At 34.6% G+C, this 26,957-nt stretch overlaps 3 protein-coding genes across 3 annotated transcripts; 1 reads left to right on the forward strand and 2 right to left on the reverse strand.

The window, feature by feature from the left end:
- Window positions 1-380: 380 nt before the first annotated feature.
- Window positions 381-5,659, reverse strand: LOC145934448 (protein MMS22-like). Its single transcript, XM_083034861.1, has 20 exons — window positions 5,507-5,659; window positions 5,151-5,373; window positions 4,901-5,038; window positions 4,674-4,827; window positions 4,404-4,589; window positions 4,195-4,317; window positions 3,925-4,128; window positions 3,590-3,837; window positions 3,408-3,508; window positions 3,169-3,341; window positions 2,926-3,084; window positions 2,607-2,850; window positions 2,246-2,474; window positions 2,070-2,166; window positions 1,808-2,002; window positions 1,563-1,736; window positions 1,132-1,494; window positions 850-1,052; window positions 592-780; window positions 381-500 (listed from the first exon to the last, which is right to left on the reverse strand). The coding sequence occupies exons 2-20, from the start codon at window positions 5,363-5,365 to the stop codon at window positions 446-448; spliced, it is 3,450 nt and encodes a 1,149-aa protein (XP_082890987.1). The 5' UTR covers window positions 5,366-5,373; window positions 5,507-5,659; the 3' UTR covers window positions 381-445.
- Window positions 5,660-6,348: 689 nt separating this feature from the next.
- Window positions 6,349-15,128, forward strand: LOC145934449 (uncharacterized). Its single transcript, XM_083034863.1, has 17 exons — window positions 6,349-6,735; window positions 7,270-7,394; window positions 7,504-7,764; window positions 7,978-8,170; window positions 8,252-8,441; window positions 8,520-8,766; window positions 8,868-8,982; window positions 9,072-9,161; window positions 9,418-9,632; window positions 9,719-9,962; window positions 10,046-10,210; window positions 10,289-10,647; window positions 10,730-10,884; window positions 11,093-11,365; window positions 11,459-11,703; window positions 11,787-11,916; window positions 12,147-15,128. Exons 1-17 carry the CDS (start codon window positions 6,688-6,690, stop codon window positions 12,260-12,262), a joined length of 3,171 nt encoding a protein of 1,056 aa, XP_082890989.1. The 5' UTR covers window positions 6,349-6,687; the 3' UTR covers window positions 12,263-15,128.
- A 1,235-nt stretch (window positions 15,129-16,363) lies between these two features.
- LOC145934464 (trehalose transporter 1-like protein) lies at window positions 16,364-26,597 on the reverse strand. Its single transcript, XM_083034906.1, has 6 exons — window positions 25,840-26,597; window positions 21,860-21,938; window positions 18,606-18,953; window positions 18,206-18,363; window positions 17,592-18,044; window positions 16,364-17,480 (listed from the first exon to the last, which is right to left on the reverse strand). The coding sequence occupies exons 2-6, from the start codon at window positions 21,914-21,916 to the stop codon at window positions 16,889-16,891; spliced, it is 1,608 nt and encodes a 535-aa protein (XP_082891032.1). The 5' UTR covers window positions 21,917-21,938; window positions 25,840-26,597; the 3' UTR covers window positions 16,364-16,888.
- Window positions 26,598-26,957: the final 360 nt, after the last annotated feature.

Consider the following 26,957-nt stretch of genomic DNA (forward strand, 5'->3'; position numbering starts at 1 on the left):
ATCGTTCGAGGCATTCACATCGAAAGTAGCGATAAAAATTTAGATGCGTTGTTTTCGACGGTTTGTAAATTCCACTTTGTTCTACCTCACGGTAGAATCGATACGATTACCATAATTATTTAAGTAAATGATTACATGTGTATCGCAGCTGATTATTTGTAGTATTTCTATGATATAACGTGACAATAATTTACACTTTATTTTACTATTTATATTTTGCTGTAAGTTTTAAGTGATGATATAGCGATATAATTTAAACTTTTCTGTTACATATTTTGATGAAGTCATTCAATATGAATGATTTATGCATTTTTGTGTATATTGGAATAATTAAATCTATCAGGTTCATATACTAATTAATTAATATCCAAATATGGAAATCTAGAGCATCTAAATCGTCATTATTTAGAGATTTAGCGCTTATTAATAAATTTTTGTAATCTTATTATGAATTATTGTCCATATTCAACATGTGTTTTTTCAGTTGATTCCATTTGAATCTGTAAAATTATAATAATTTGTTATGCATATCCTGCTACAAAGACATAAGAATTTTTATTATTATATTTAGAAACTTATCATTAGTCTTACCTCAAGGATACTGCATTAGGTCGATGATATTGTTCAGCTTGAAGAATAATAGCTTCAATTTGCGGAAACAAATTAATTATAATACTTTTTTTTAACGACAGAACAGATCGCATAAATTCAAACGTAAATTGTGTGTGTAACGTCAAATACTTTTGCACTGCAGCAGAAATGGCGGCTTGGAATTTCTCTCTGAAAATATGAAAACAAGATTATAAAGATAATTCGAAATTTAATTAAAATATCTCGAGATTTGTTCACCTGATCAATTTATCTTCCTCATAGTAAGGATTTTTAATTATATCATCAATAAAGTCAATTGTATGTAGCTTATGCGGATGATGATCTGGAATCTTCATATAACATCCAAAGATGTTTGGAGAACAAATTTGGATTATGTGTTCTGCAATATGTTTGGGATATCTTCTTCCTTCTTTAAGCAATGTTTTTATAAGCCAAGTTATCTGTGCGTGTGTGAGAATGTATAATAAATATATTTGCAACCACACATGGACATTTTATAAAAAAATTCTCTCTGCATACCAAGTTGGAGTGTTTGTGCATGACGTTGTCAGATGATATATTGTAAAAATTCGACATGAGCGTTTCAAACATCGAACGTAGAAATTCGGGTTTCGCTTCCTTAAAGCATTTCAACAACGTATCAGAAATTTTAAAGCTGCAACCACTATTAATTGCAGTTATCAAGATTGGCAAATATTGATCAAAGATATCTCTGATCATCGCTTGCAGTAATATGTCACCCTTGACATTTAATTTTTCCATACCGAGTATTACCATCGAGAATATTTTCTTCCCCAATTGCTTTATATACGAATGCATAGAGTTCTCGGGTACTAAGATAATTTTGTTGATAAGCGTTCTTAACATATCGTTTGGTTGATTCTGTAAAAGTAAGATTTTTTAAAATGTAAATCTTAGTAATTATTAGATTATATATATACTTTACATACTTTAATATACAGCGTCGGAGAAATGCAGAGAATCAATGTTCCAAGGCATCTGTAAATCCAAAATGCAAGTTCGGAATCTTTCGTTTCCTCTGTTATAGGTAGCAGGGCCCATTTCTCTACATTTTTGAAGTACATCTTACATTTTGCATTATATTGAAATTTTTCCTGTACAGACTACAGAAATTCTTCAATCAATTTGATTCTGACTAGAAATATCAATATATATTATCCATAAAAATAAATACCTGCAAAGTATTTTGCTTCTTCATGAATGATATTATGAATACTAAAATAGGTTCATCGCTATTTTTAAATTCGTGCAGATCGTAATCCGATACGAATATTTCTTTAATATCATTGAGGTCGGCAATATAATTATGCAGAATCTTTATTTCCTCCTTGTCTGTGCCATAACCAATGATAGAACATTTTATCCAAGCCTACAACATGTATTTAACTCATCGATTGCTTCACAATGCATATATAATAATAAATGTATATACTAACTTGGATAAGTATGATATCGAAATTTGGAATTTCTTTTTTTAATTTTTGTGCAGCTTCTCCATTCTCAAGAATAGATATTAAATAATATTGGGTAATTCTGAAAAGATAATGTTATATTGTCAATACACGCATATAATAAATATTTAGATATTAATTTTTAAATAAACTATTTTTACCTTATATCTTTCAAAAATATTGATGCTGCAAAATGTTGAAATAAAGATACAGCTGAGTGCTTATATTTTTTAGCAGTAGCTGGCTCTCTAGCTGCTTCTAATGTAAATATGACAGCTAGTTTGGAAATAATTTTATAATTGTCACCAATAAGGATGGGATCAAAAACAAGTTGGCGAATTCTACAAGCAACAAAGCACCATAGTGCGTCTAACATTTTCCTGACACCATCTATAAGCAAGCCTTAGTAAGTGTTCATATATTTTTCTTTTCTTTTTCTCAAATTATAAAATATATTATCTAGAGAAAAAAAATTACACAATAACGTTTTATTTAAAATAATAATAATACAGACATACCAACCCGAATTGTTGCCAGAAATTTGCAAGATGATACATTTGTCAAAAACATTGGCAAGCATTTCCAGTAAAAACCCGATTCTATTCTTTGGACATTCCAAGAGGTAACGATCAATCCAACCACCAATGAAATGGTGCTCTCCTAAATCCATCTTGTCATTGTTAGATAAAATCGTATTTAAAACTTCAACGAAACTAGTCATCATAGAACGAGATGTTTCATCTTTACGACAACTTATTAAATTGATCTATTGAACAAAAATGTCTCTTTTACTAAATATAATCCACATGTGTATAAATACATTGTAGAAATTAAAACATACTGTTTCTGTAAAGTGGTCGGCTATAGCGACAAGAGATAATCTTTTTTCGTTAAACAATAGGAGGCACATTAACTTCCCTTTCCAGATTAAATTGTACTTTTTGTTGTATTCAATGTTTAATTCTTGTGTAGATGGTAAAAAATCTAACATTGTTGTACACTGAAAAAAAACAATTCATATTTATATGAAAATTGTTAATGTATATCTACTTAATAGCACACAATTGCATATATTTTAACTTACAACATTTGTAACATTTGCAGTAATTGCTAAAGTAATAAATAAGGATATAAAGTTGTAGAGGCCATTCTCGGAGAACTCTGCAACTTTGTTCTTTGAAAATTTGGTGTATACACGCCCTTTAAGTTGATTCCAATATTTCGAATCTGTTTTGCCATATTTCTTTAAAAACGTGCCTGAAAAATTGATTACAATTTTCAGTTGTACAATTAATACACAAATCAAATTCTGATCAAACTCACCTATCAAGTTCAAGAATATGCCATAGCTAGATTCCTTAGAATGTTCAAACTTGCCGCAAATTCTGTCGTTAATTTGTTTCAGAATATCTGCAGCGCTTTTCCTACAAAACAATTCCAAATATATATATATGTAAAATATACAGTTGCAATTATTAATTTATGTACAAATCACTTATATATACTTTTCAAGGGACAAGGCCCAAGGCCCGGAAGTCTGTAATAAGAATGATTGATTTAATCTCTTATGGAAACAGTCCCAAAGAAAAGATATTATTGGAACTCGCGGTTGCCACCAATTAATAACAAGATCGTATAGCAGTAATATTATGATTTTGAGTTCAGTATCAAACTCGTCTCTTTCACCATCCTTTCCACCTTTACACACGTACGTTTTTAGGATCTTTTCAACTTGTTCACAGTTAGATCTAATCTGTAAATGATGATATACTACATATTAATTATATATATATTTCTTTTATGTCAAATTTATTCTTTGTTAGCGTGTATTGTATATTACCCTTGATGAATTAGATTGCAAATATACACCATCTGTACTATATCCATATAACAAAGATACGTGATGTATTATCCAGATACCAAACAGTTCGGGATTTTTACAATCTGGCAGAAAGGAATCCGTGCCTCCGAGCCAAAATATCGTTTCGGTCCGATCTTTACTTAATATTCTATTAATACAACTATTTACATGATCCCAAAATGTCTAAAATTATTTAATTACGATATAAGAACATATATATTTACAAAATTGTGCATTAAAATAGCTTACCTTAGTTTTCATTCTTCCTTCTAAGCTATCAATAAATATTTGAAGCATAAGCCACAATTCTCGTGTGCATGTGCAACAATATGGTGTTTTTTGTGCAAGATTCATAGTCCAGTTTAAGGATAACTAAATAAAAAAATAAATAAATAAATATTAGATATAATACATCAATATTATAGAAATGAGTAGAATTCATATATTATTTTTATTACCCTATCAAATACTTTCAAGGCAAAGTGCACAAGATCATTGATGACCATTTCGGTAGTATTCTCAAATTCTTCAACCAATGTATGCGTTTGATATTGGTGCCACGTAGTTCTTGAATGTATCAGTGTAACAAAAAACCATCTTAATTCTAAATGCATATGGTACAGATGAAATTCTATTTGATTACACTGTAAAATGTAAATGACTATATTAATATTATATAACTTATTATTTTTGCTTATTTAAAAAGATGATACATAAATGTTAATTACCTTATTGCCTAAGTTAGAAGCAGCACAATGCAGAATTGAATCTGGCATATCATGTAGCGTATTAAGAAAGCGCTTTATAGAGACAAATAAAGTGTCCACATCTTTGTTTATTTCAGGCATTACTGTTTCTAGTGCATTGAGATCCCATTTTATGCTGTAATATTAAACTTAAGTGAGGCATTTATTAAAATTTAAAAATATTACAGAAATAAAGATTTTCAATCTACCTGTTCATGTATGTACGAACATACAAAATAAATTCACAAATCATTCTCCTAATAGAATAGTAATTTACGTTATCATTATTACATAATCTAGATGTTGTAGCTAATTTTTCAATTCTGTTCAATATTTTCAATTGCATCCTGTAATATAAAAAAAAACATGTATATATTTAAAATTATTGCAATTTATTTAGCTTTGGATAAACGCAATGAAGAGATAGCAATAATGTTTTATTAAAAAATTTGTACTTACTCCATGCAATCAGTAAAATGTCCAAGATTCATCACAGCCACAGCTCCAGGCAGGACACAGTCAAAGAGCCTTACATCTGTATGTGCAAAGGGATAGTCGGTTTGTGGAAAAAGCACCGTGTCCACTTCGTTGTGACGTAATAGACCATCCTTGTTCAACTGCCAATCATTGACATTTACTTTACCACTGCAATCGAAGATAACATCGAAATCCATCTGTAAAACTTTTATTAGACGATTTATTAGTATATTTATTTATTATTATATAAATATAGCATTACACAGTTTATTATAAATTTGGTAGAATTGTACCAATATATAATTATGTAATGAATAATAAACTCTGCATATATTTACTTGCGATAGAAGCTGCGATGAAACTTGCGTCTTAATAATTTCGATGATGTAAATTGCATTTAGGCAACCTGGAATTTTTGGCTTCCGAAATGCTTTGAAGAAACATGTCCAGCCTCTTTCAGGAGAGCAGACGACTTTCATCAACTTTCATGCATTTTGGCGGCATTTCCAGGTGGCGCTGTCTTCACTCGAGTTCTCGATCATGGCGGCAGAACCAGATGTGCCTGACAAAGATTGACGGTAAAGTATTCATAATTTTATTGATATATATATCCATTGCTCTTTTATAAAATATAATATCTTTGTAGAATTAAATTGCGTTACATGTAGAATTGAATAATGGAAGGAGATCACGTTTGGTTTTATGGCAAATAATATTATTTGCGGAATCGTCTACAATGAAAACTTTCTTGAAACAATTTTTTTTAAAGAAAATTAGCTTTATTTTTCTTTTTCTATTCTTTTGAGAGATACAATAACATAATATTTAATTGGATAGTGTGAGATTATTAATTAAATAACAGATTTTTCTTATCTATCATATTATCATGTATATATTTATATAATATACTTTATAATAATTATATATATTATATAAATATTGAAATATGCATGTGTATTTGAACATCTTGTCGTCGTTTTGTGTAAAAAAAAAATCAAATTATAATTATAAAATAAATGCAAAAGATATTACTGCAATTTATAAATAAATAAATGAAAAATTAAGGATGAAAGAAAGAGTTGCAATAACACGATTTGTTCTTATAGTTTTGATATCTTTATACAGTTTTCTTCTCGCAAGCTTCGGAGATGGCGCGATCTTCGCGTTCGTCGCCGCGTTGTTTACAAGCTCGGCTCGGGAGTGGAAGATGGCGGCGGAAGCGAGGAGCGCATCATCAGAGAGACAGCCCAACCACGTGCGCGTAATAAATACATAACGATAAAATGCACTCCCGGCGCGTCGCTCTTCGTTGAACTCGTCCAGGAGCCGAGATCGAATCGTGTTCGTTGTCACGACACCCTAACAAAGGTCGCCGAGAAATCGCCGAGAGTCCCCCCGGAGCATCCGATGACTCACTGGGTCTTCGGTGTCGCTCGTTTGTAATCAGGTGACGATGCTGTCGTAGAAAAAGGAAAGGATTGTAATAAAACGCAGGAAACACTCCAAGACGTACGCCAACATGAACCTTGGCCAGCATGAAGCTGTCTTTAAAGATTTTCACGACGAGGTACGTGGCGGGTTTTTTTCTCTCACCGAATCGAACTCTTCCTCGAGGTTTGCTTAGGTTAGGCAGGTTTTATGTCATATTTGTGCGCTTTGTATATGTCATAGTCACGAGACACGCTCTGTCATTTTGTATCTTCTATCTTTTTCGCTCTGAAATCTGAATATATCTATATTTTATCCCTAATTTGAATTTGAATATAAATTGGAATTTATTTAAAAAAGAAAAGAGAAAGTTGCATAAAGATGCAGGTAGAAGGAACAGACTTATATCTTGTTTATATTCCAGTTATGTGCATTTTATATATATTGTCTTTTTTTTTTTTCTTAAGTTGACAAGTGTCTTTAATAAAGTGCTTTGATTAGAATTATTTAATATCTTTAACCTAAATATATATTTTCTTTCTCCCTTTCATTGTTTTTTCATATACATAATATAAAATTTATATATATTTTAAACATAAAATTATATAAAAATATATGATTATATATAAATCTACAAAAAAAATTTTTTTTATTTAATTATATATTTTTGCAGTCTCCTTTATTACGAGCCATATTCCGTGGGCACGTGGAAGGAGTTCGTGTATTGCTATCGCAACAAGAGGATGTTAATTGGCAAGACAAGGAGCAGCGTTCCCTTTTACATGCAGCAGCATATAGGTTACTATCTCGATCAATAAAATCGCTATGAAATCTTTTGATTATTGTTATTATATTTATATGTATATATGAGTTCAATTATTTAAAATGTTATATTTATATATTGCAGGGGAGATATCGCTATTGTGGAACTTCTTTTGTTAAATGGTGCGACAGCTAATAGTAAAGATAAGAAATGGTTGACCCCTTTGCACAGAGCTTGTTGTTTGGGCAATTACAATGTGGTAGACATTTTACTGAGATATAAAGCAGACGCGAACGCCCGAGATCGTAGTTGGCAGATGCCTCTTCATGTAGCAGCGGCAAATAACGCTGTGCAATGCGTAGAGCTTTTAATACCACACTTATTAAATATCAATGTCACCGATAGGTTTGTACTTTGTATTATTTATCGGATATAATTTCGTATAACGTATATAACAATAAATTACAATTGCACTAATTTATTTGTCAATTATTTATGATTAAGATATGAGTATTATTATATATTTATAATAAATTTTTGATTATTTTTATTTATAGCATATAAATTTTGCGTATAGCAATTTATTATATAATTTTTATTGTGTCATTAATCTAACAGAGGTGGAAGAACGTGTCTTCATCACGCAGCATACAACGGACATCTCGAAATGGTCGAATACCTGATGCAGTTTGGCTGCGTAGTAAACGCCACTGATAAAAAAGACCGGAGGGCTCTACATTTCGCGGCGTACCAGGGTCACAACGAGATTGTAAAAGCGCTAATAGACAAAGGCGCCGACGTGGATGTTAAAGTACGCACATATGAAAATACTTTCTTGTAAGAGGGGGGGGAGGTGTACGTTATATATTATGTTGTATATTTGTATGTTAAGGATCGAGATTTATATACCCCGTTACATGCAGCAGCCGCTTCTGGTAACGTAGAATGCGTGCATATTTTAATCAACGCTGGCGCGGATATCGAGGCCAAGAATGTGTACGGGAACACACCGTTGCATATCGCGTGCTTGAACGGATGTCCCCTCGTGATCAAGGCGCTCATGGCTAATCACGTTAATTTAGGTGAGTCACGGACGAGTTTTTTGGGGGGGATATCGAATCATCCTGATATAACCGGAAATAATTGTTTTATTGACGCAGAGGCCGTGAATTATCGCGGACAAACCGCGATGCACATCGCTGCCACCAGTTTACACGGTGTTCAATGTTTCAAGATGCTTATACGCGAGGGATTGAAGGTAAACGTTCAGTCGGAGGATGGCCGTACACCGTTGCACATGACTGCGATTCACGGAAGATTTACGCGATCGAAGATGCTGCTCGATGCAGGAGCTTTCCCGGATGCGAGAGACAAGAACGGAAATACGGCTTTACATATCGCTGCTTGGTAAATTGCTTATATCACGCATATAAACGCATTTACTTGCGATGTCGCAACATTATCGCTAAGTAAGATGTACGCTTAGGAATACAGAAAACAAATTACAGGTTTGGTTTCGAGTGTCTGACGACGTCTTTAATGGAGAGCGCCGCGTCTCCGGCTACGCGAAACGCTCAACAAAGGACTCCTTTGCATCTGAGTTGCTTAGGGGGACATATAGAAGTGAGTCCCATATATTTTTCACAATACAATCTACGTTACGTTTCATTTCCGATTGAATATCTGAATCGTTTTTTTATTAAATCCGATAGGTCTGTAGAAAACTACTGCAACTCGATAGCAGGCGAATCGACGCGCGAGACATCGGTGGCAGGACAGCTTTGCATTTGACAGCATTTAAGGTAACGCGTGCATGTTGTATCTATTTCTAATTCTTGATAATAATGATAATATTTAATATCTTCTTTTTTTTATTTAAAAGCATTATTTATATTATATAATTTATATATTATATAATTATATAATTTAATTATTTATATATTATATAATTATATTATATATTATATTATATAATTATATAAAAGCATTATATATATATATTATATCGCACACTCACACATATACATACAGAATACAAATTGCGAACGTTCCGAATAGGGTTCCGTAGATTGCTTAGATTTGCTGTTATCCAGCGGCTCCAATTTTCGCCTCATCGATAACGACAATCGACTGGCTCTTCATCACGCTGCGAGCCAAGGACACTATCCTTGCGTCTTTACTCTGGTCGGCTTCGGGAGCGACTCGAACGCTCAAGATGTGAACGGCGCCACGCCTTTGCATCTTGCCGCAGCGGCGTCGAATTCGAACGCTCAGTCAGTAATCAGTTTCTTTCTCCTTGCTCTTTATCTCTATCATATACTCCGTTTGTACGATTCATTTCATTCATTTCATTCCATAGATCTTACAAGTGCGTGCAGTACCTGCTGCAGCATCGAGCGGATCCGCATTTACGCGACAAACGAGGTTTCACCGCGATCCACTACGCGGTTGTAGGTGGCAATCAAGCGGCACTCGAGGCACTTTTAAACGCGCCGTCGCCATCGACAAGTGTGACGACCGCTTCGTCGCACAGTTCAGGATCTACAACTACTGGACAGGAACAGAAGCCGGCTCCGCCTGCGCTGACGCCGATTCATCTCGCGGTACAGATACACAGAAAATTGGAATTGACATCAATAAAAATAACGAAGCGTATGCTTGACTTGTGAAATGTGTGTGTTATCAGGCGTATCACGGTCACAACGAAATCTTACAATTGCTTCTGCCTCTGTTCCCCGATACGAACATCAAGGAAGACAGCGGGAAGACGCCGTTAGATTTGGCCGCTTACAAAGGACACAAGCAGTGCATCGAACTTTTGTTACGATTCGGCGCTTTGGTGTCGGTGCAGGTAAGGATCTGAATTTTTATACTCGATAAATATATAATAATGTCACGTTTATTACATTAATATATATGGCGTTTCCAGGATTCCGTTACAAAACGTACGCCCGTACATTGCGCCGCCGCGGCGGGTCACGCCGATTGTCTGGCTCTTTTGCTGCAAAACGCGGATGATCCCAACGTGGTGAATTGTTACGACTCCAAGCAACGAACGGCCCTGACCCTGGCGGTAGCGAACAATCATCCGGAGTGCGTGATGCTGCTGCTGAGGCACAAGGCCGACTGCAATTTGCCGGACGTCAACAAGCACACGCCGCTGTTTCGGGCGGTGATCAACGAGCGGGATAATCAGCTGGTGAAGTTGCTGTTGAAGCACGGCGCGCGAGTGGCTGTGCAAGACGCGAACGGTAAAACGCCGTTACACTTGGCAGCGGCTTGCGGCAGGTCGGAGAAATTACGTTTTTTACGAAATGTTCTCGTCGCATTTACAGAACTGTGTCTTACATTCCGAATATTTATTTTCTAGGCTATACGCTTTAGCGGCGCTCGTTCAAGCCGACCAGACCGCGGCTGCTTTGAAGGACGATCAGGGATGTACGGTGCTCCACTGGGCCTGTTACAATGGCAATTCCAATTGCGTCGAGTATCTTTTGAATCATAACGTGTACGATTCCTTGGAAGGTGAGTGAGTGATTTCCTCGGTGGCTGGGATATCAAGAAAATCGTTTAATATATAATTAAGCATAATGTTTATATATATAATTATTTATATTTATTATATATTATTAATTAATTATTTATATATATATTTAATATATATATTATTAATTATTTATATATATAACGGCGTTTATATATATTGGATCGATATTTTTTTTATCACTCACAGACAATCTGTTCTCCGCGGTACATTGCGCCGTGTATCAGGGATCCGCGCATTGCTTAGACTTGCTGATCAGCAAGTTTGGTGGACAAGCAGTTGTGGCTCCGAAAGATTCGTCGTGCGGCCTCTTGCATGTCGCGGCCAGCGCCGGGTCCGTCGAGTGCGCGCGATTGATTCTGAACTCGGTCGGACCGGAACTAGCGGGGCTCGAAACGACCGATTACTTCGGACGGACGCCGCTTCTTTGCGCGGCCGTGAATGGACAGTGCAACGCCATCGGTAAGTACTGATCGTATTTTTGTTTTTCAATCAAGTTTGCGGTTTACATTTTCGCTTTCGTATTAATAAGAGTTGCATCCTGATCCGATATAGAGTTACTGCTCGAGTGGAAGGCCAACGTACGTGCTGTCGATTCCAGTAAGAATACGGCGTTGCACCTAGCATGCCAGAAACGACATTCCGCCGCGGCGTCGCTGCTCTTAACCTGGATCGAAACCGCCGAGCGATTCGACGCCGACAAGAACATATCGCAACAGCAACGAGTGGCTATTATCAATATGACCAACAAACAGCAAAGAACACCGCTGCATCTGGCAGCGAGAAATGGCCTCTTTGCAGTAAGCTGAACTCGCGTATAAATATATAACAAATATAATAAATGTGATAGATCTCTTGTAAAGAAATATATAATTTTGTTCAGATTACTCGTCGATTATTGCAATTGGGCGCAAGCGTCGTGGCTGTCGATGCCGTAGGACTCACGCCCGCGTTAGCCTGCGCCCCGAATCCGGCGGTGGCCAAGTGCTTAGCTACTATTCTCGCTGCGCACGGTACGTGTAATATTTTATATATTTATTATACATAAATTTATTATATATTATATTTATTATACATAAATTTATTATATATATTTATTTATTTATTTATTCATTCATTATATTTATATATTATATATTATATTATACATTATATTTATTATATATAAATATTATATATGTATATATATATTTTTTTTAAACATTTGAATGATATAAAATCGCAATCTCTTCATCTCACGCAGGTCAAAACGGAGAAACCACGCAGTACTCGCCGTCTATTCAGCAAACGTCGGAGGGATATCTAAATGATCGAAACGGCATAGACTCGCAACACAGCTCCGACTCGGAATTTTACTGACAGCGAGCGTCGACGTGCTCGGATCGTCCTGCGTTCCAAGCGAATCTGAACATGGAATCGATCGGACGACAATATCGTGATCGCTAGATTAATGTGGACGAGCTGACTTCTTTCCATTCTAGTATAATTAAAATCTCTTAAGAATTCGGACGAGCCGCGTGAGAAATTGTTGAAAAATCGACGAACCTCCCACGGTGACTAACCACTGTAAGTAGTAATCGTGACAATACCTATGTCTGTAACTCGATAGAGTTACTAAACGACTGCCAAGAGGGGTACGGACGCGTATATGTAAGTATGTAACTAGAGTTACTTAATAATAGCTAATAGACTTGCTGTAGAGGAGCTGTACAATTAGGCATACAGACCTCAAAGATGCGCTAAGACAAAATTGTTTTACATCACGTGACGCGACATTTTATGTAAAGACTTATTATTATATAATTTTGTAAAATATTATATAATTTTGTTGTAAAAGTCTATCATATAAAATTTGAGAATAACATTTAAAGGATGCTTAATTGTCATTCGGTGTCGTGTAACGACATTCGTTTACGATTAACGGTAGAACGATTGACACTTTGGTCTCAATCGTTTACTATTTATGTTCCAAAAATAGCTAAAAACTTTAAAGCTAACGCTATTGCGAAACGGGTCTTTAATCAGGATAAATACAAAATTTTGCAGTTAGCGCTCAGCTGTATTCCTCTTGGACATTATCGCGGTATTGAGATTTATTTATTTTTGACTCTAGCTAAAACAAAGAAATATCGGGATTACGCGTGAGATCTATTTTTCTCTTCTCTTTTATATATATACATAGTATATCTTATATATAGTTGAAGACACGAGACATTATAATTTCGCAATTATATGTACATCCTATGCAGTTTCCCTCTCGTAGCCTACAACTTCTAAATTAGTACAATTAATGCACATAATAGATTTTCTCTACATTTCGAGCGATACATTTCCGTATAATTTTCCAAATAACATCGGTAATATAACGCGAATAGATATACATAGAACATAATAGAATTCTCTCACGATCGATTAATCGCGATTGGACCACGGGGAATAATAATAATAACAATCGCTAACGAACGTAAATAATAATAAATAATAATAGTCCCTAATGGATATATAAGTAATGATAAATAATAATAATAATAATCGTGTTAAGTAGATCTACGAATGCATTTGTAGATTCAACAGAAATAGGAACAGCGGCGTATTGTTAATTTTGCGATCGGATAGAAGTAATAAATCAAAAGAAGCGCAATTTGCCCTTTACTGCAAGCAATTAGATAATGTCAATGCAAGTATCGGCGGATATATTATAGACTGCTCAATCAATTGCATTTATTAATCTATAAGTTTATTCTAATTATTTAGACAGACGTCTTCCATTTTCAGAGCAATATTCGCGATTAAACATCTCGACAACATTAATTATTATTTCATTTGCGTTTACACAAGATCTTTCATCAAATGATTTCACATTTGCTTTCTCGTGCGTTCTATCATATATTTTATATATTTAGAGATTACGTACATTCACGACGATTTTGTGATTTGATTTGGTTGGTCGTATAAAAAGAAAAGCGCGTAGGATTATGAATCTTAGTAAGGAAAAATGCCGAAAGTATGAATATTTAATTATACTAATGTAAATCCCGTTGTAAATATATCGAAGCGAATTTATCTCTCTCTTTCTGGGAGGACTTCTGTACACAAATAAAATAGGGTAACGCGATAAGAGAGGAAGAAAGGAACGAGTATCTAGCTATTTTCTTAGATATTTGTAGCAAAGCCTAAACTGCCTGACTGTAATTGTATGTCGAAATGAGAAATTAGAGCTTGTACAAGAGGTATGATGTAGAGCGAAATCGAATGGAAATATGTTGGAAACAGTGCTTAATTTTTAAGTGTGTTTTGTGTGTGTTCTCCGTGTTTTTCTATTGATATTCTTTGATTACAGTGGCAATAATGTCACAAATCATATCTGCATTTTACCGAAACTCATAATATTCAAATTATGCTTATTGAGAATCTTACATTTAATTTTACATTATTATCAGTATGTGAACGAAGAATAGGAAATGTGTGTGAATAAGTGAAAAATAAAATCGCACAATTTCCATGGGCGTCGTCCATTTATGTGTGATGACGTGATGTGTGTGATCAAAATGTTATGATGAAAGTTCAACGTGTTAACTTTTTTTATTATTTTTGTATGTACTTACAAATTTCCCCATAATTTTTGCATTTAATAGATTATAAGCGTGATCTTTAAGCGAGAGTATGTATTGACAATTAAAAAAAAAGGCTAATGTGATCAATATCATAGAAAGTCGTATTAATTCATCGCACGAAGACGACATCGTGCAGTTTTATTGTACATATTAACTTTAATTATGTATAGTAGAATAAAATTGCGGTGTCGTCTTCGTGCGATTAATGAATTATACGATTTTCTATATGTATATATCGCTTAAACGTAATAATTATGTAATTGATGAAATTGTTAATACACTGAGAAATATCGCGATCTCCGATTTGTACATGATTTTGTATTTGTGACTGTTGTATAAAACAGGAAAGAGCAAGAAAAGAGCTGAACACCGCGCGTTATCGCTCTCTCACATCATGAAACTTCATCGTTATCATCATGTTCATATACATATTATATATACCGAAAAAATTATTTTTTCTATATACCCTTCTCTCTCGCATATATGATAGATTTTGCAAAATGTAATATCATATTACATGAAAATTATATTAGAGATTTAAGGGATTCCACGTCACGAATATCATGCATCTGTATTGCGCGAGAAAAGAAAACATTTGTATCAATATACGTCATTGCGTTTTATTTTCACACGTGGTTCGCAGTGATTTACCTGATTTACGCCTCCGAATCATCATCCCTTTTTCCGAATCTTTTCAATTTCAAAATATTGTGTGAATTAAATAAAAATTTAATTTCCAGTATATATATCTCATATTTTTTTAGATTCCCAAAAAAGAGATTAAAATTATGCGCAAGAGAGCCGACTGAAAAGTGAACGTGTCTACGCCATCGCGATCGGAAAGAGTTGAAATTGACGGCTCGTTATTAGGCGAGAATATCGAGCGAGAAGCCTTTGCGAACACGCGGGAATCATCGACGACTGTGATGACCTCCGGATGTTCCGAAAGGGTCGAGGAGTTTCGACTCTCGACCGGCGAAGGAGTCGAGGAACGCGGTCGACGGAATTCCTCTAACTTTGGACCGGTAACGAAAGGGTCGAATTTCGTGTTTTGCGAACAGAGCAGCAGAAACGGCGAGGAGTCGCGTCGTCGACGAGGTCCCGGTTCGGTCTCGAAACGACGGAAATTCACGAGAAATGACGACCGGCTACCAGGAGAGCACGCGGGCGAGATGGTGATTGTCATGGCGAGCAGTACGAGAACGGAGAACTTATTTCTGCGCATAGAGCAGGATCGCATGAATCGACGCTGGTTAACGCGAGTTCTTGTCGATGAGAAACGACGGAAATTCCCGAGGATCAACGAACAGATATTAGGTCAAGGCAGCACACGCGCGAGAAGCGACGGAAATTCACAAGTTTCGACGATCGAGTATCCGGGGTGCACACGAGCGAGCTGGTGACACGACCGCTCGGCCGAAACGACGGAAATTCACGAGGTTCGACGAACGGCTATCCGGGGAGCACGCGAGCGAGTAGTCAGTAGGCGGCCGGATCAGCTGATACAATTGACAATTGTATTCGCCGCAGTATGCAACGGAGAATGAAAAGGCACGGAAATTCGTGTGCCGGTGATAGAGTACTATGATTTTGCAGGAGGTGAACGCTGCGGTGACAGCGCGATAGAGAGGACGTAAGGAGCCGTGGTGGGAGAGCTGATGAATATCTCGTGTATAAATTAGTTAATTTTTAAAGATCGGCTGTCGGCCAACGCGCATTGCTATTAGGCAAACATGTTAGGCTACAAGATCATTGCTTGAAGAATAGAGATATTTAATATCGCGATATATGTATACATATAATGACACATTTCTTGATGAAATAAAGCTCTTTTTGTCATTTTGTTATGTAAGAAATATAATACAAATATTAACATATATTATTAATTAAAATAGACAATAAAATTATCTAATCGATTATTTACACAACTTATCATGTAAATGAAACCGTATAAATACGTATGTACAAATATTTGTACAATCTGTACAAAAAATGTGCGCCATTAAAAATTAAATAATAACAAAGTAAGGAAATTATACGAAGGAAATTTCTATCAACACATATATACACACACACACACACACATTTACCTAAAATTACAGAAAATATGTGTATACATATATTGTGTGTTTATATAATCACTATAAAAACTTACGTAATTTATCTTTGATACCGCGCTTTTAGGAATGCTTATAATACTAAAGGAACATTTGTTCGGTCGACGGTACTAAGCAATAATTTTATATTATTTAAAATCACATAAATTAACGTAACTAATTCGATTTGTCATTAGTATAAAATAAATAAATATACACTTTTCGGAAGTATACAATACTCGTAAATTCACGTACAAAAATTATTTAATTTCTTATTAAATATACGCGTGTTCGATTTCGATGCTGGTTATGACTCTGTGATCGCGAATTCGTTCTTTCTCGAAGTTTTTCGTACTCTTCCCTAGGTTTTCCGGCGACAACTCCAGGCAGAAGTTGTCGTAAGTATACGCGTTCGTGATGATATTCGACTGCTTCTCCTCCGAGATCGATGTGAATCGCTTGAGGATAATGTTCTTCGGTTGCCACCACGTGTTGGAGAAAATCTTGCAAGGACTTGTTGAGCTGTCGTTTGACTTGCGCGAGAACTTCATTTCGATATCGTCGAGACTGCGTCCTCGAGTCTCCGGCAATATCGTTAACGCGAAGATGGCGCCTAAGAGACCGGCTGCGCTGAATATCCACATCGTGATTTCCAGACCGACAACGGCATTCAGATCCGGATACATTTTTATCGCGGCGAATGTCAATATCTGCACGATGCTGGTCGTAAGACCGCCCAAACTGCCCCTGAATCTTAACGGGTACAATTCCGAGGTCATGACCCATGGTAACGTAAGAAAACCGATCATGGATGCGCCCACGTGAGTCCCGATGCAGAAGAGCGGTAGCCATGAAGGAAGTTCGAACCTGGAAAATCACAAATATTAAAATTTTCAAAGAGCGAGTATAATGAATAAACAAAACAAGAAAAAAAATAGTTTAGATAAAAAAGATTTAACGACAATCGAAAATGCGAACCTGAAGAAAAGAGCGATTCCCATGGCCGCGATAGCCATTCCGAAACCGCTAACAAAGGCCAGACTCTTCCTACCCAAGGTGTTGGCCAGTGCAGCGCCGAGGATCGCCGCAAACAACCTGATGACACCCATGACGACGCTGGCCGCATACTCGTTTACGTCCACACCGATATCTTCGAGTACGCTCACGGCATAGAATAGAATTACGTAAATGCCGGACAGCTGTTGGAGGGCGAAGAAGATGAGGAGTATGAGGAATGGTTTCCACACATTAGGCATGTGCAGCGCCCGCAGTAGACTCTCCTCTTTCTCCTTCCGTTTCGTGTTCGCGTCACGGAGTTCTTGGTACTCTTTATCGACGTTGAACCCGGGACCGCGTAACCACAGAAGAGCCTCTTTAGCCTCGTCCGTTCGACCCCTCGAGGTCAGCCATGCGGGAGTTTCTGGTAGCATTCTGGAGAAGCATATCTCACGTTTAACGATCGTTCGCAATTAAAGAATCGTTGTTAATTGTCAAAATTCTCGACTATTTAAAATATTTGACATTTTGACTTTTTTATTTTATAATTTTTTTTTTAGAAGAAGATTGATATATTATATAAAGAAAATAATTACCGTGTTAATGCGAGCGATAGAATCGCTGGTCCGACGCTGATAGCTGCCGCCTTTTGCCACGTTGTGAAGGCACCCAAGGTGTAAACTATCAAAACGCCCAGGGAGACGAGAACTGGTCCACAACTCGCGAGCCAAGCTCTTTGATCTGGAGCTGCTGTCTGAAAGAAAATATAAGTTTGTTCTCGATATATTTAATCTTTGCAAAAAACGTGTGCATCGACTGTTACGCATAATTAATTACTATGCGACTAATTCAAGATTAATAAAGAAATTATTAAAATTATTAATATTATTAAATTATTATCACAAAAAGGAAATTTTTTTTATTAACAGAAAGTGTCGCAATTATATGGAATCGCTTGGCTATCAAGGATGCATTTCACAGGATCTGCACTCGTACCTCGCTGACGTAGAGATAGAGTCCGTTGGCCATTCCGCTGCCGATGCCGCTAACGAATCTACCTGCATATAACATCGGCACGTCCTTCGATAACGCAATCAGTAGCCAGCCAGCGATGTGCGGTAGCGTTGCCAGGGCGATTACGGATCTGCGGCCGAAGAATTCGGCGCAGAATCCGGCGACGAGGGCGCCGAGAGGATTCGAGACGACGCCGAGGGAGGCGATCCACGAGGCCTGCGATTGATCCGCGAAATTTGACTCGAAGAGCCTCGGAATCAAGATCGCGCTGTATCCCTGAGACAATCCCACGGAAATTTGTCCGGAATGCGCAGCCAGGCCCGCGAGGATCTGGAAAACAATGTCAGATTGGTTAATGAAATATTGTATGCAAATATATTTTTGTTAACATTGTGATTAATTAATATAATTTGATTAATTATATCAATTAAACTTTATTATTATTATTTAATGAGTATATAGATGTATGAGAAAGAGAACAGATTAATTCAGTAATAATTTAACAATCAATAAATTTTAGTAAATTGAAATTTATGTTGCTATAATTTTGATATATTTAAATATTTAAATTTCAAATTTGCAGAAAGATAAATTGAAGATAATAATGATTAATGTGTGCAGACACACACACACACACACACACACACACACACACACAACATACACGATAAATACGTAAGTTTGGAAATATTCCTTTTACAATTTGTTTTCGATAATGAAGCGATTAGAATTATAATTTTTTGCGAAATATCGTGTTTGAAATGTCAATCAACTTCCGCGAACACGTATTGAAATACTAATCAATACTGATCGATTATACAATGAAACATTAAATCCCGAGACTGACAAACAAAATATGTAAATCCTTCTTATCAACACATTTTGCTTTACGTAATATATAAATATATACGTTAATATTGTTACGTTGCATGAACATCATTGTTACATAATTCAAACGATTAACTTGAAATTATAAAAAAGTAATTAGAGACCAATAGTATTTAAAACTAATAATTAATGTAGATCGTATCTTACGGAGCAGTGATTAACATTGGTTGATTTTTATCATGTACAAATAAGTTACACATATAGACATCAGTTTTTATTATTTCGAATTCGAAGAAACTTTTATGCCTCTTTTAAAGATAATTTTAAAAAAACCGAAAACTATTTATTATTTTATACTAATATAGAGGATAATAAACGAATAGTCGATATTACTCGCTTATACTTTCACATAAAAGATATAATAATAATAATATTTATAAATAATAATAATAATTTATAAATAATATAAATAATATTTATATTATAATTAAACTTTAATTTTAAAATTTAAGTAAAAATAACACATTATCGTGTATATATGAATATAATAAAAAATTTTTAATAATTTTAAATATATATATATACATATATATACAGTTTTATAATACAAAATTTTACACACTACATATTATATAAATATTATATTATATGCTTTTTCCATGCGGGAAGTAATCCAAAAAATTATTTCTCATTTTTGACATTAAGAAATTTTCATTACAAGAAAGGCAACAATAAACTTTTTCATTGTTTCGATATGATTTGGCACGTGTTGAACGTTCCGCAAGTTCTATACAAAAACAATAATGAATAGTGATATGATGACGCGTATGACGTGCGTTATCATTTCTCATTCGATACCTTCAGTTAAAAAATAAATATGTATATCATATCACATATGAGATATAAAATACGTCTAGATGCAAAATTTGCGCGACAAATTGTCGACAGACGAATAAATCATTCATATAATGATGTATCTCCGCTATTAATCATTATCATTCGGATCGCGAGAAGAAGGTCCATACGTTTCCTGAAGGTCGAATCAAGGTTTATTCGCGTTCGGGATTACAATACTTACAATGTATTGTCGTACGATTTCGTATGCAAATTCGTTTCAGAATAATGGAATTTAAATAAGAACGATATTTCCCCCCTCCGAAAGAAATTTTGTTCTAGAGACATTTGATTTTATAGACCTTCACAAATATTAAGAACGTTTACGATTTTAATATAATTATAAGAACTCGTGTTTCTTCTTATTAAAAAAATTAATAGATAAATAATAAATAAAATAATTAAATTATTGAATATATGTATATCAACCTTGATGGATCTTAAAAATTATATCCATATTGTTCGTTTTGCACGTTATCAGACGGAAGATCATTGAAGTTGTTAAGAAACAGAGCGTTAAAGTCGCGGGGACGAGAAAAAAACAGAATGTATTGTTATATACAGTCGTACATTAGCTTAAAAAATTCTGCGGCATCGTGCGCGAGCGAAGGACGAGGATCGAGAAGGCCGATTTAGCGATCGCCTTCTCCGTGGGTGTTTATTCATTTATTTATTTGTATAAATCGTCTCCCCTTCGTGTATCTCGTTAGATATAAGTTCATTGTTCAAACATGTGATATTCGCAATAATTATTCGCATCGATTGTAGTTTATGAGGCCGAGAGATGACAGATAGACATAGAAAACAAAAAATAAATATCTGACTTATCTATTAGTTTTCTATTTATAATTAGTTATTATTTTATTTTTTTAAATAAGTTATTATTATATTATACTTATCTTTTATTTATTACATCACTTATTTACACATATTGTTACTCTCATATATATCATCTATATTATTTGTTAATATATTGCCCTTTTCTCTTATATTATCCATTGTATGTATATATATATATATATATATATATATATATATATATATAAGAATTTTAATAAACTTTTTATTATACTTTATTTTATTATACTTTGTTCTTAAATTTATTCTTATCGTATTGACAATTGCGTAATCGGTACAAGAAGCATTCGGCATGTCATCTTCGTCATTCAGTAATTATTTCATGTCGGCAATCACAATCAGTCTCACATTTGATTGACATTTTCTAAGAGCAAAAATTTTAGCGAAAAAGTTGCACATATGTGAGTGCATTGCTTTGTTCCGTCTGCTCGATTAAATAAATATCTAATAATTGAATCTAATATATCTCTCTTATTAGATTCTCTTCTTATTTATGTGCTATTTGACATTCGCTACTCTTGCAACAAAATACTAAAATTCCACAATGCGCATTCCGCATCGCAATTCCAACCACGGAAGAATGCGGTATCATCGCGGGCGTGCTTAATTGCGGCGTCGCTAATCGCGTAATCGTAATACAGAATTAAATTACTTACAGCTTTCTTGTTGCCGGAATGAAGGATCTTCCACCATAGTCTCGTTTGCGCGATCATCGTGCACGACAGAATGTGGTAACTGTAAAATGTTATTAAAATAATTAAATAATTTCGCCATGTGTTACCAAATTATAAACATAGTTTGAAAATAATTCCGAAAAGAGATATGCAAATAACTTCTTAATTATGCAATTATGTGTAATTATAGATTACTTTAAATTATATTGATTGCTAAAAATTGACTCTATTTGCATATCTCTTTACCGATATAATATTAAAAAATAGAAAAAAAAGAATCAAAAAGCATAAGTCTCGTGAGTTCGACGAGCTGTTCGGTGCGAAACAATGTGCCTCTCAATGTTAATAATAATAATTACGCATGCAAGTAAACAATCGTGCAAATAAACGATTGTCCATCAGGCTCTCCAAAAGATTTCAAGCTTGGAGGCAATTTCGCGATAATCATATAATTGATCCGCGATGAAAAACACATAATAATTACCTACAGTGTCGATTACATTGTATAAGAGTAATTGCGAGACTCCACGCGATAAAAAAGTGGAGATATTCCACAAATTCATCTTTCGAATTAATTAATTCCGTTTATGATTTATTAGCCTTTGCAATTTATTCATTTGTCACATTCTATCACATATTTATTTGCGTAATTTTATCAATCAATGTATCATTGATATTTATTCATATAATTATTTTACTTTTTTAATTGTATTCATTTTGAGATAAAAACTTCTGTTTTAATTAAATCCATAAAATATTTAATTCCCCATAATTAAAATAAAATAATTTTAATCTACTTTAAAATATAGTCTGTATAGAAATGTTTGTAATTAAAAAATTTCGAAATAATCTAGAAGACTTTATTGAGCTCTGTTTAATTTAACTCTGTTTATTTTGCTTAATATAGGCCCATTTCTACCAACATCGGTTAACTTTAAAACCTCCGGTTAAACTATTTTTGTCTCTTTTTAAAAACGTAGCTGAAAAAAGACAAAGATATAGTTTAACCGTAGGTTAAAGTTAATCGACGTTGGTAGAAACAAACCATAGTCGCGCGATTAAACATTTAATCGCCGCTATAGTTTGGCACTCGAAATGTTTAGAGGCAATAATATTGGACTTCATAATTCACGAGACCGATTCATTACTGTCGTTACTTTTCAATCAATTTTCACACGCTTAATGTGATTTAATACAGCATGAGAAGGATTAGAGATTAACTTTATCGTTTGTATTCTATCTCGCGCGTCATACCTCGTGTAATTTCACCGTTACATCACTTGCTATTTATTTGATAAGATCGATGTTGATTAACGACGACGATCATAAATTTGCTTGCAAATGTCAGTGCATACATTCTCATTCATCATATGCGACGAAATACATGTCTCGACGTGAGATCGTTTAATTAATTTGATTTGATAAGTGGATTTAAGAGTCTATGCGCGACATTATCCTTTCTTTCTGCCTGTCAAATGCTTAAGGCCAATCATGCGAATGATATATTCGAATCTAAACGATCATTATTTTCGTGTCACACATTTAATTTTTTTTATTCGTGTAGAAAAATTTATATTAAATTACAAGAAATTTTCAATCTAGAATTCTAGAAAAATTTCTATGTCCGATTATTGCGTAAAAAACAAGATGGAGATAAACGAAGCTATCGGAAAATCACGAATTGAAATTATACATTGCACGCTAGATTGTTGCACTTCGATTTCCGGTTTGCATCGCGACGGAACGTACGTTTGTTCGCTGTAACAAAGTATATGTTATCATTGACGTGCAATAACACAATTACACGAATCTCGAGACCATTAGACGGAGAATATGAGACAATACTCATTTATCATTGCAGATTTGTGATAATTCGGTTAACGAATAGAAACACGAATTATTTGCGAGCAAATACAATTCATAATTTCTCTTTTTTCTTAATTAATAAAGAACTACATATATACAGATAGAGAGAAAGAAAGAGTGTGTGTGTGTGTGTGTTTTTATTAAATACTTTGAAACATCTTCTCGAGTGCAAGAAATAAGAATGCGCAATAATGACAGTGAGCATAAATATAAGACATTCAAAAATGAAAAATAAGAGATAGATCACAGAAATAAATCTAGTTTTACAACACATTAGTTAGTCTTGACAATGGTTAATTAAATGCACGTAGAGACTAAGTCTAGCTATAATTTAAATTCAGCTGATGTTTGTATAGTCAGTATGTTTAAAGAACTCGGTTCAATATATATTACGGTAGGATGAACATATCCTCAACAGCCCTTGTAATTCTTGACACGCTTGACTATTCGAGCTACTAAAATTAGTATATAGAAAATTAGTATATTTTTTTCTACTTTTGCGCAAATGACGGAAATGTCATGATAACTGCCTGCTTAAAGTGCAGTACAATTAAAAATAAATTATTTTTTAAATGTTCTGAAATACATGTATTATCGCAATAACGATAGCTGTGAGGATAGTATGTTTTTACACAGAGTCTTCAAAATGGAAACGCTAAAATATTTCGTAAACAATGCATATTAGAAAAAAATGTTTCAAACAAGGTCAAGGTCAACTTAATTTTTTTAAATGGAACCCCCCATTGCATATTCTTGTAGCTTATCTCGAGAGCTTTGCAAAACACTATAATTGAGTTATACAAGAATATGGTTCCATTTAAAAAAATTAAGTTGACCTTGTTTGAAACATTTTTTTCTAATATGCATTGTTTACGAAATATTTTAGCGTTTCCATTTTGAAGACTCTGTGTAAAAACATACTATCCTCACAGCTATCGTTATTGCGATAATACATGTATTTCAGAACATTTAAAAAATAATTTATTTTTAATTGTACTGCACTTTAAGCAGGCAGTTATCATGACATTTCCGTCATTTGCGCAAAAGTAGAAAAAAATATCGAAAAGAACAGTAAACCGAAAGTAATTTAACGGTCCGGTTATGGTTCCGGTGTTATAAATTTAATAGAATTTCAATACGGTTTACGGTTTCGGTTCTACTAAAAAAAACGATTATGGAACGGTTTTCGGTTTTGGTTCCGGTTCGGTCCGGGTCCCTGATACTGTGTACGTTGGCTTTGACATTGAAAATTAATTTGATGCAAACATTTATTGTTCTGTTTATCGCTTTAGAGAAGAATACAAGTGTTTATAGTTCTGTTCATTACTTGATAAAGAGAACGAGAAAGAGAGAGAAAGCGAAACGTAGTAGTATTATCGTATCCGAAAAATTTGACGCTGATCATCAAATTTGCACATCAACAGAATGCTTTTTAATCGATTAAAATCGGGATTAAAAGTCATTCGTATTAATTTCGATAATTATTAAAAATATATCTGAGAAGTTTATTTTGATACGCGAACCGAACTGGAACCTGCGTATATGATTCTTAAATTGCAATTTGCCAACTGCATTGATAACACAACACACATTTCCGTGTTGCAATGTATTAATACGATATATGTATATTTATAAACTCCAATTTCTATTTTCGCCAACTCGGCACTTTGGCAACACTCGAGACCTCGACACGCGTAAATTAAGTTTTCAAAGTTATTTTCTGGACGCGCGATTCATAATATTTTCAAAACGCATCGAAATATATAGAGAATCAACATATAATTTACATAACTAAATGGCAAAGATGAAAAAAAATATAGTGTTTATCAACGGATATCATATGTATAAAATTAATCTTAATTCTTTCGAAATCTCTATTCTTTTTTAATTAAACTCACTACTATTAAAATATTAAATTATTTCAATTAAATTTATGTGTAATTTAATTTAATAACATATTAATTTTGTTTTTTTAATACCTATCTAATTAATTCAATCTAATTTAATGAAGATATGTATGTAATACTTTTATAAAAAGCAACTAATTCAAATATATTACGATCAATAATAAAGATAAATATGCAGAATGTAAATACCTTGCAATTATCAGCTGCGTTCTCCGGCCAGATCAACAATGTGTGGCAAGACTATTCCTCTCTGGTCAGAGTCCACATCTCTCTTCCAATCAAGAGGTCTATCACTTATTCGCGATAATCGCGAACGCTTTAGTCGTGGATCATGAATTAAAAAGCTGTAAAAGGCGGAAACGATTCTGCCCGACAATCACGGATCAAAATTTGATCACTTGTGAGAGACAAGAGAGAAAGAGAAAGAAAAAAGACACCGGAAGTCTCGTGACGGAATGTACGTCGATTATTATATAGTCCCGGATTCGCGGCTGTTTCCGAATCGCGAATTTTCGCGATGTCCCTCACCGAGGTTCTCTTCGCGCGGCGGTATCGGAGAGTGCGTGTGTACACGACGAGCACGTGTTTGTCCTATATAGAGGAACCCAGTAGCGTTGCGTGTGTCGCGATGAATCGGGAAGACACAATTGCCCGGACGCACCGTCGCGGCTTTTTTCGCGCTCGACACTGAGATCATTTTCGTCCGCGACTTCGCATTTATAGCGATGCGGTAAAGGCAGAGCCGGGGGCTCTCGAAACGCCTCGACGCTCCGTTTGCAAAATGCCCTTCCAAGCGCCGTCTCTTCCGAGGTCTCTTCGTCAGGGTATCTTCGCGTGATCAGTGAGTAGAGATTATTCGATAAATATTCTTAAATGAATTAAATTCTATAGATTAAATTTGATTTTAAACATATCATAATTATATATATAATTTTTACAGTATCTACATAATAAGAGAGGGAGAGAGAATGTGGGATTACGTGGATATTATCGTGGAGGGAAAAGAAAGGGGACATCTCTTGAATAAAATGGATATTCAGATCGATCTTCACGCGAATAAGTAAATACTGAATTTTGTTTTTCTCAAAAAAGATGAGTTAGACCACCGTGACACATTGAATTGTAACTTCTCATGCATGATAATGACTTCTTCCCGTAGCGTTGAATCGCGAGCACGTTTTACCGGGTAAAAGGTGCCATTATATTATCCATTCGTGACAGAAGGTACGACCTCCAAAGTGATTGTGAGTCCGCTTTCATGATAAAAAGCGCACGACAGTTAATAACAATGCGAACGAAACGTACGT

Source organism: Prenolepis imparis, unplaced genomic scaffold (assembly GCF_030444845.1).
Source record: "Prenolepis imparis isolate NDT839.2.m4 unplaced genomic scaffold, iyPreImpa1.0 SCAF_3, whole genome shotgun sequence".
NCBI classification, from domain to species: Eukaryota; Metazoa; Arthropoda; class Insecta; order Hymenoptera; family Formicidae; genus Prenolepis; species Prenolepis imparis.